The sequence below is a fragment of the Atta cephalotes genome (assembly GCF_000143395.1).
Source record: "Atta cephalotes unplaced genomic scaffold scaffold00083, whole genome shotgun sequence".
Taxonomy (NCBI): Eukaryota; Metazoa; Arthropoda; class Insecta; order Hymenoptera; family Formicidae; genus Atta; species Atta cephalotes.
In genome coordinates, this window is record NW_012130147.1 from 692,378 (window position 1) to 702,363 (window position 9,986).

The following is a 9,986-nucleotide window of genomic DNA, read 5'->3' on the forward strand; positions in this document are numbered from 1 at the left end:
CTACGTAGGTAAGTTATATATATATATATATATATATATATATATATAATTTTTTTTATTTTAGCACTGGAATTAATTTGTGCGCAATTAGTTTGTATGCAATTGATATATACTCCTATTGTGTCTGCACTCAGACATGCGTAAATTTTCGAAAATGCTTTGTATGTACGTATCATTGTTCAATATCTTACATATCTTACATTTTTACATAATGTCCTATACAGCAAAGATCACTTTACAGAGCAATATTGCAGGAATATTGCAATGTTTTATATAGAAATATCTAGTAGTTATGTAGAAATATCTAGTAACAGTTGCAAACGTACCAGCAAGCTTCTATACTGTACGGAGTAATAACGAACTATGCAAAAATAATTACAAATAGAAATAATTGAATACAACATAAGATTATACATATTTTTGTTTTCGTGTACAAAGTTAGCATATCTCAATTAGTGCTCGAATTTAGACAATTCTCGATTATTTCAACGTATATGTGTAATACCCATTTAATTTCATGCCTTATGTTCTTCAGTAACATATTAATTTGCATCTGCAAACAGCTGCGACTCGCCAACTGGATGATAGGGCTGGACAAAAGTAGTAGTCTAATTATTTAAAAACGTTTACTTAAAAATACAATCTTTTTAAACATAAATGGCAATACGAATGATTAGAAAGAGGAAAAAACATGGTTCTATTACTTAAGATTCTACTGCGGAAAATGACATTCTTTATCGGCACCGATCATCAAACAGCGGTAGTTGTCGATTTTCTGTTTCATATGCGGGTTTCCAACCCTCTTGCCGTGTTTGCTCTTTAATCGGCTGAAAATCCGGTTATGCAGCATCCGAGCAATAGACATCTCTGAATGAGACTGGCAACAAATAATCACGCAAAAGTGATATATTTCGCTCAACCATAGCTCTTGATTGACGATTTCCACTTTACATAAAACAATTCTATATGCTCCAGATTAACACCTATGAAGTAAACATTCAGCAAATAAATATTAAGTTTTGCTGTGAGAATGAGTCTTAAATTTATATTTTTTTATCTTATTATAATTTTATAATATAATTGTAAAGCGATATCATATACAAAATTGTTGAGACATCAATTAAAAATGCTATGTAAAATTTTTTTTCGTAAATCTATGTAATTTACTATTTATATCATATGTATGTATACATATAATATATATACATACACATGAACGCACGCACATATATGAAACCAATTGATTAGTTGATCGCTTTATGTTAGCATTTGAGGGACAAAAAAAAAAACAAAAGTGATAGCTACCTGCACTTTCTGCTAATCCATCAGGATTAAAATCCAAAGCTTTTCTGTCGTCTGGTTTACAACCAGTCAAGAGGGTCACAACAGGTACCTCTCCGTCACCAGTAAAACCAACCTTCGCTTCCTGAGTCAAATAATAACAACATTCTATTATCTGAAAAAATAACCATGCTTCCTTGTCTTTCGGTTTTGGTTCTGTTATTAACGGCGGCGCCAAACGTTCATGTGGTCTCTGCGCCCGTAAGAATCTTGAGCCACACCTCAGTTGCACTTCCAGCCATCGTGTCGCTTCTCTCGCCTGAGCGCTTACACGTTTCACCTCGTCCAGAGCAGAAACAACTATAAATACGATGTTATATAAATACAACTACAAATATAATTTTACGTAAATAATAGACAATAAAATAACTTCTGTATTCATTTTTTAATACAATTCTTTCATCTTACACTTTGAACACAGATTTACTTACCAACTGAGGGAATCACCACAACAAATATTTTTGCTTCCACTAAGCGTTTAAGAGCTGGCGTATGCTTGGATAAAGCTTTGTGGTCGGGAACAAGATATGGCGACATCAATCGAGATTGTACTTGACTCTCTAAAGCTCGAACCTCGGCATTCAACCACAATTTGCCCATGTGTTTCATAAGTTTCTGTTTCGAGTGTTCCGGTCCGGAATTTTTCTCATCTAAATCTATTACCTTTGGAGCGTTTGAGGAGTTTTCGTCCGTCACCGTGAACAATCGTTGAGTCTGATCGTATTGTACTTTTGAATTCTCAACAGAACAGAGATGGTGTCCGAATTCGATTAGTTTCAATATTCTCAGCAGTGTTTCTTCCCGCTTGTTCATTTTGTGTTTACGAAGTATTTGCCAATTGAGAGTTTTATGAGCATTTTCCAGTAAATTTAACCCCCGAAGATCAATGTCCTCTGGTAGAGGTATGATTTTCATATATTCTTTCAATTTCTCTACACTGGATAGAATCGAGAAATCTTCGTTTCCCTGCACAAGAGTTTCAATATCCATATTGATTAGATTTAACAGGATCGTAACACGTTTCAATAATGTTCGCGAACTTTTGGCGCATATTCTCACAATGTCGGGGTTACTTCGAAGCCAATCGCAACATACTTTAATAGACACAAGAATCTCCTTGTCAATCAATATATTCAAAATGTCATCCGATTTTAAGCTTTGCTTTTTCAACTGTGCTATATAAAAGATGTCCGTATTGCATAAACGATCACTACTTTCCTCGAAGGTACTAGACGAGTCAGTATTCGTAATAGTTACAGCACTGTTGCTCACAGAATTTATTACAGAATCTTTATCACTCAGTGCTTTCGAACCCATTTGCTGATTGATTGCGTGCTGTTGTCCGTTAACTAAATGGTTTATACCGTTCTCACAATCCTTCGTTTTGTCGACAATATCGCTGCCATGGCCATTCATCTCTTTTTTCGCTGGCTGCGCTATATTTTCGATAGTCTGAATCTTATTTTCTGGAGATGGTTCTTCGTCATCTGTATTATCGTCCGACAATGCATCGTTTCCCTCACTCAACACGTCGTCTTCCGTTTCAGATACATCAGAGTTGATTTCGTCACTAGACGACGCTAATGTTGACTGATCTACGTCGCTCGCATCTGAATCAGAGCTAATTCTCCTTTTTCGCCTACGAAGTTTGCTGAGAAGACTTTTCGATTTGTTGCGAGTTTTTTTTGGGACCTAATTTGTTTCTGAATCCGTTATCTGACTTAATTTTGTTAGTCTCATCTGAATTGAGTACATTATTGTCTTTGCTAAAAATAGAGTCTTTTTCTTTCACGTGATTTCTGTTGTCTCCTGATTCAGATAATGCTTGATTTTCCTGTGCATTTTTTAACTTGGAACAAGTATTTCCCTTTATAATTGCTTCTACATTAGGCACAGCCATTTCTATAATCATTTCTTGTAATTTTCTTATTATAAACTCTAACAATTGTGACAGTATCGCTAAAGTTATAGCAACGACACCCTGTACTTCGTTGGATTCTTTATTTTTTAATCTAGAAATTGACATTAAGCATATTGTCACGATCTTAAACATCATATTATCTGTTAAATAAAGCGTTGGTCTGTTTTTACAATTTTGAAGATATGTTTCTATATTATCCATATTTTCAAGAGAATTTGTATTATTTGGCTCAATGTGATCCATTGTTAAACACTTTTCTATATCAGTTAAGAGATCCTGTTGAAAAAAAATTAACCACCATCATAAATTGTGACAATATTATCATATAAAATTCAAATACCTAATAAATATTTTAACGTTAATTAAATACCTGGCATTCTTGATTTATTTTATCAGAATTTGGATTTTCATAATCCCATAAGCGTAACAAAGAAAATAATCGCGATACACAATGATGGACAGAATTGCTTTCATCTGTATAGGTCGACTGAGTTATTACAATTTTCTTTAAATTTCCTTCTGCTCCTTCAAATGGCTCAGGACACAAAACGCTGCAAAATAATTACAATTAATAATCAGTATTGATTAAAAAATATTTACATGTTAATAAAAAGAAAATACAATTACTAGGATACAATTTATTATTGGAAAATGTATTTACATTATTAAAATTAAATTATATATATGAACACCAACCTTCTCATATAATGATAAACTGCATCTAATCCATAATTTTTATTGCCTGCTATAGTACCAAGTTGATTGTGAGGCATACCAATGTTTGGATCAATGGCTATAGCCATCTTATAATATCTGTTTGCTATCATTGGATCCCAATTTGAATTTAATTCTAATTTGTACCTACTCAAGTCTCCAAGGCATACTAAGCTTCGATGGATCAAGCGCATGACACACTGTTTGAGCTCCTTGGTATGAGTTTTAGTTTGCCCTGTCTTAATTCTTGCCTATCACAAATTTAGAATTGTTTTACATTACATATGTATTGTCTTACATAACTGTCATAATTTGTATATAATATCACAATTAAAAATCACAATTAAAAATCATAATAATTAATATACTTTTAACATAAAACTTTTGTTTCCTAACCCGAATAAATTAAATGAAATATTAAAAAATTTTCTTACATATGATGAAATACTTTCGTTTTGAATGAAAGCAAAATCAACAATGCCAACAAGATCTAGATCATATTCAGTTTGCAGTCTCATTATCAGATGATGATAATATCCCACACCCACTGCCAAATGGATCGAAAGCAGCGTTTTTTCCGTATCATTCCAGATGTTATCCTAAAGTATTGTTAATAATTTCTTATTATTATTCTATATTTTAAAAACTTGTATATATTCATATATATTTAAAACAAATATACTATATATAAAATAATATATAAAAACTATATGTATATATATATATATATATATATATATTTTCATTTCTATATATATTACTCTCAAATATATAAAATCTCTTCCATATGTGATATATTAGATACATGTAAATAGCGTGAATGAAAGATAATGATAGAACCATAGTTTCCAATTTTATGATTTAGAGATTCTCTGAATTTCATGGTTTAGAGGTAAAAATAAAGAAATTCAGAATCCTGAATCACTATTATGAGATTTCAGGCAAGAAACTTATTATCAGCTTCAATTTTTAACATATTACATTATAAATACCTTCCGTAACTTCTTGGCTGTGTATACAACATCATAGAAGGCCTTTCTCCAAAGAAGCTCCTCTATTTTATGCACATTTCCAATAGGGTCTTTTAATATCAGTCTCTCGCAATAATCTTTAAGTTTCATACGCTGAATTTTTCCAGATGAAAGAAATATGTCGCTTACTGTCAGGGCACGATTCTTTTGCTCATCCAATTTCTTAACAATTTCTGTCACGCTTCTTAACAAAACAAATAATAAAATGCATATTTAAAAAGTGAACCAGCATATTTTGTGTCACATGTGAAGGTCATTATCAAAGATACACATTTCACTGTACAATTTTTTTCATTTACTAGATAATCTATTATCATATCCAATGTTAAAAGTACAAATGCATTAATCAGATGTTTTTCCAACTAAGAATGAATCAATTTTATATATATATATATCTAATATATCGGAAACCGCGCAAAATTTATCGAGAAACGTGCGAATGAGAAACAAGCATGGCGATTGAGACAACGACGGGTTAGGTTCACGTTTCTCGAAATCCCTTTGTTTCTTCAAGATCGTTATGAAAGTATCTCTTTTTTTTATCACAGTAAAGATAAAAAATAATACTTTTACAATAGAGTATTTTATTTCTACGCAGAGAAACGGAGGGGCTTACTTGTGCAGACGTCTCGTGACTTCGAGGCAGTCCGTTGTTCGGGCCTCCACCGTGGCGTTAAACGTTCTTCTCATTTTGCGTTACTCATGACCCGCGTTCCGGCCGACTCGTCGTTACTCATTGCCCTGCGGTCCCCTGGGACGCGCATCTCCTCCGAAGACTCAGAAATCTCGACATTCGTCGCCCGTTCGTCGACACACCTCGTCGCTGCTACCTGTACAGTGTCCACCAGTGCTCACTTTCTCTTTCCGTTGCTCCAAACGTGACACCCGTGACACCCATCCACTATCTACTGCCGAGTCTGGTTCAGTCCGTCCACGACTGCAGTACACTTAAACTTATTGTACACTGGACGCGATGAACAATGAGCGATATCCAATGAGAGCTCTGCTTTGCATTGTCACGTGAGATAAAACAGAGCTTTCATTGGATATCGTCACTCATCGCGTTTAAAAACCCTAGAAATAGAAATCCGGTACTGCAAAAATTCCCTATTCTGGTTATTGTGGTTATTTTCATTTGAAAGTACCGGTCGTTTGTCAAGTGTTCGACGTTAGTTTGATAAAAAAGTAAACAAGTTAGATACAATAGATAGGTATAGAAAAGGAGATTTTTCAAATAATATATGAATGTATAAATAAAAAATAAAGTCTATATACTTTTTGGCTAGAATATTTTTTATCAGATTGTGATTTATAATTATGATTTATAATTATAAGCTGAATGTACAGAAATCTGTAAGATAATACATAGGTCTGTTTACGCTTCTTGCACGTTTTGCACTAAGCATCTTTGCTTTCTTTCTCTTCTACGCTCGAATATATATATTTATCTCATTTAAGTGTAAAAATTTTGAAGGGTTTCAAGCAAAGCAAATAGATCTATGTAAGATAAGAATCTAAACAAGATAAGAAACATGATGAGATTCTGAAAAATAAAATGAGTCAATAAATTTTTGTAAATTTTAGAGGATTCCAAGGATAATCATGCGTAACATTGAGATCAAAGCTGTAATTCGAGATATTGAACATACCATTTCAAAAGCTACAGAGCTGAGTGACACAGCTCAAACTGAAATCAAGCAGCATGACATCTTCTTCAAGACAAAAGAAGGAAGATTGAAATTACGAAAGTTTAAGGTTGGAACAATTATTAAATTTTTCAATTATAAGTATAATTATATAATATTATCATCTAAATATCAATTTTTTTCTTGTTCCTTAGGATGGTACTGCAGAGTTAATCTTGTATAAGAGACCTGATGTTTCTGGACCAAAGTTGTCCACTTATGACAAAGTATCATTAAACTCAGATATTGTTGAGTCAATTGGAAGTATTTTGACTCAATCTAATGGTATATTAGGAGTTGTTAAAAAAACGAGACTGTTATTCATTGCTGGACAAACTCGAATACATATTGATAAAGTAGATGGTTTGGGTAATTTTATAGAATTAGAGGTTTGTATAAAATTATTTATTATATAACCATATATCAATAAAGATCAGTAATATAATATGGAATATCAATAAATACAGGTAGTGTTGAAAGAAGATCAGGATATAATAACTGGACAGAAGATTGCTGATGACCTCATGCAAACATTGTTCATAAAAAAAGATGACTTAATCGCGGAAGCATACATAGATCTGCTTAAATCCAAAACATAAGTATTGTTTATTCTGCTGTTTACATACTTTGTATTTCCATACAGATGTAAAAAATAATTATTTTATTTATTCCATAGTATAAAAAGTAAAACATTACAGTTCTATTTTTTACAATAAATTATTTTTACAATAAATTATGTGCTTTCACAATAGCAGTTTTTCTCATTTTTCCATTAATTGACGTTTTACTTTTGGACTTCTGTTCTTTATACCTGCGCTTGAAATAAGTTAATTGTATAATTAAGAAAAAAAATAAAAATAAAGAAAAAAAAAATGAAAAGTACATAAAGAATTAAAGAAATTTCTAGAACATGAAATGAAAGCGCAGAATCCGAGTGCTAAAAGTGCAAGTAAAATGATTTTGGCGTCGTAAGTAGTGACATTTATAAATCTAGTGACTTTAGACAGTTCGTTTCTTAACCTTAAACAACATTTTTAATTGCTTTAACACAAACACAAACGAAATAATATCATTTTGTAATCGCAAATTTTGTACTTCACACATCTCAAAATGTCTTATATGCTATCGCATTTGGAAAACGGCTATCAAGTCGATCAAGCCATTCTGTCAGAAGAAGACAGAGTCGTGGTGAGTTTATTTCAACAGGTTTCATTCATTCACTTTATTTCTCATTATACATAAATAAACATTAAGTCAATTACAACAGAATTAGAACTCATGCGTTGAAAATAGTATCTCTCTCTTTCTAGGTTATTCGCTTTGGACATGATTGGGATCCGATGTGTATGAAAATGGATGAAGTACTTTATAATATCGCGGAGAAAGTCAAGAACTTCGCTGTTATTTATCTGGTGGATATCACAAAAGTGCCAGATTTTAATAAAATGTAAGTAGGAACTTATGTCTTTATAGATCCATATATTGCATCAATAATTAATCAATAATTTAATTAATTCTTCAAAAAATAAATAAAATCTATTATTTAAGTTAATTAAGACTAATCATTGAAATAAATTTTAGTGATATAATATTTTAACAATATTTTAACAATAATGTATACAAAGATATATATAACGTATACAAAAATATACACAATATATACTTTTTTACAGGTATGAACTGTATGACCCATGTACAGTAATGTTCTTCTTCAGAAATAAACACATCATGATAGATTTAGGTACTGGAAATAATAACAAAATAAATTGGACCCTTGAGGACAAACAGGAAATGATCGACATTATTGAAACAGTTTACAGAGGTGCAAGGAAAGGTCGTGGTTTAGTTGTCTCTCCTAAAGATTATTCTACTAAATATCGATATTAATTTATTTGTAAAATATATGAAATATATAACGCTTTTGTATTTTGGAGATAGATAATAATGCTATATTTATTTCAAGGCAATACATTACATTAGAGCTGGGATTTAGTTGTACATTTCGACTGATTTTTCATCTTGATTCTTGCCCTTTATTTTTACTTCATCAACCCGCGTACAGTCTGAATGCTGATCGGCCATCGAATCAAGCGAAAATTGGCCGAAATGTGCAACTAAATCTCAACTGTGTACTACATGATGAAAGAAGCTAGATGAATTTGATTTTGAATGGATAATTGTAAGTTTCGTTGTAATTTATATTGTGCATATTTTAAAAATAAATATTAGGTGTGAGAAAAAGTTCGTTTTTCTTAGATGTAATGAGAAAAACGCCACGAACTTTTTCCCACACCTAATATAAGATAAAATAATCATAAAGTACAAAATGTATAAATTATATGAATAAGTGTACATACTTACGATAACTTATCAATAATACATATATTTTAAAGAATTTTATAAAATTTTTACTATTTTGTTTATGGTTTATATCTAAATATACGTTTTAATTAATATCCATCTCTGTTACTTAAAAATCTCTGTTTTCTAGTTGGACTAGTTTCCTTAAGGCATATGTTAAGCAATAATGTTGGTAAACATTTCGATATCACATAATGTATTCTGGCGTCTGATATTCATATGTATATAGAAATATTCATACATAAAATTACAATTATTTATAAAAAAATGGTACGTAAAGTATACAATATCAATTCTATCTTATAGAAGATTTCTATCTTATATTTTATCAAGATAATTATATTTACATGTAATTACAGTGTACACTTTGGTCTAACATCTAAGTATTAATAATTAATTTAACATGTGAATAATTATAAACAATTCAGTCGTCTCTCACATAGCTGCAAAATAGATAGATTTAGTAAATTATTTAAAATAATGAAAAATTTGTACAATATAAATTTCATAAATTAAAGAGATAAAGAGAGAGAGAGAGAGAAACTTACTATTTGTTACATGTTGTACACTATTGCCAAGTACATCAGTTGGACTTGAATAAGTTATTAATGGAATACACTCCTGTATTAAACTTTCTCTATTTATTAACTTGTATGAATCCCTCAATGGTTTAAAAATACAATTCAGAGTGCGGGATTTTTCTGAAAATTAACTTCGTTCTTATAATGAATCGTTCTTATAATGAAAATTTTGTGTGTGTGTGTGTGTGTGTGTGTGTGTGTGTGTGTGTGTGTGTGTGTGTGTGTGTGTGTGTGTGTGTGTAGTAGTAGTACTACTATACGTATACGTAACGTTACTTAGTTACGTTACTTACGTTACGTAGTTAGTTAGTTAGTTAGTTTAGTTACTTAGTTAGTTACTTAGTTATACTAT

General features: G+C 31.2%; 5 protein-coding genes across 5 annotated transcripts in view; 3 read left to right on the forward strand and 2 right to left on the reverse strand.

Moving 5' to 3' along the window:
- The window catches only part of LOC105624635 (aspartate aminotransferase, mitochondrial), a 4,877-nt gene extending 4,273 nt beyond the window's left edge, over nucleotides 1–604 (forward strand). The window contains exon 7 of the mRNA XM_012205991.1: nucleotides 564–604. Within this exon, the coding sequence (XP_012061381.1) occupies nucleotides 564–604 (41 nt within the window). The remainder of the gene's footprint in view (nucleotides 1–563) is intronic.
- Nucleotides 605–915: 311 nt separating this feature from the next.
- Nucleotides 916–5,697, reverse strand: LOC105624610 (protein SMG5). Its single transcript, XM_012205967.1, is given in 9 exon segments — nucleotides 916–983; nucleotides 1,306–1,641; nucleotides 1,773–3,030; nucleotides 3,032–3,538; nucleotides 3,633–3,813; nucleotides 3,959–4,227; nucleotides 4,411–4,575; nucleotides 4,969–5,191; nucleotides 5,624–5,697. Coding segments are annotated over 9 exon segments (3,081 nt in total).
- Nucleotides 5,698–6,141: 444 nt separating this feature from the next.
- LOC105624612 lies at nucleotides 6,142–7,538 on the forward strand. Its single transcript, XM_012205968.1, has 4 exons — nucleotides 6,142–6,218; nucleotides 6,592–6,762; nucleotides 6,848–7,081; nucleotides 7,160–7,538. The coding sequence occupies exons 2-4, from the start codon at nucleotides 6,610–6,612 to the stop codon at nucleotides 7,289–7,291; spliced, it is 519 nt and encodes a 172-aa protein (XP_012061358.1). The 5' UTR covers nucleotides 6,142–6,218; nucleotides 6,592–6,609; the 3' UTR covers nucleotides 7,292–7,538.
- A 264-nt stretch (nucleotides 7,539–7,802) lies between these two features.
- On the forward strand, nucleotides 7,803–8,579 carry LOC105624613 (thioredoxin-like protein 4A). The gene is made up of 3 exons (XM_012205969.1): nucleotides 7,803–7,880; nucleotides 8,003–8,139; nucleotides 8,366–8,579. Exons 1-3 carry the CDS (start codon nucleotides 7,803–7,805, stop codon nucleotides 8,577–8,579), a joined length of 429 nt encoding a protein of 142 aa, XP_012061359.1.
- A 909-nt stretch (nucleotides 8,580–9,488) lies between these two features.
- The window catches only part of LOC105624636 (tyrosine-protein phosphatase 10D), an 11,515-nt gene continuing 11,017 nt past the window's right edge, over nucleotides 9,489–9,986 (reverse strand). Inside the window, exons 21-22 of the mRNA XM_012205992.1 lie at nucleotides 9,602–9,754; nucleotides 9,489–9,496 (exon numbers count right to left, since the gene is read on the reverse strand). Coding sequence (XP_012061382.1) covers nucleotides 9,489–9,496; nucleotides 9,602–9,754 — 161 coding nt within the window. The remainder of the gene's footprint in view (nucleotides 9,497–9,601; nucleotides 9,755–9,986) is intronic.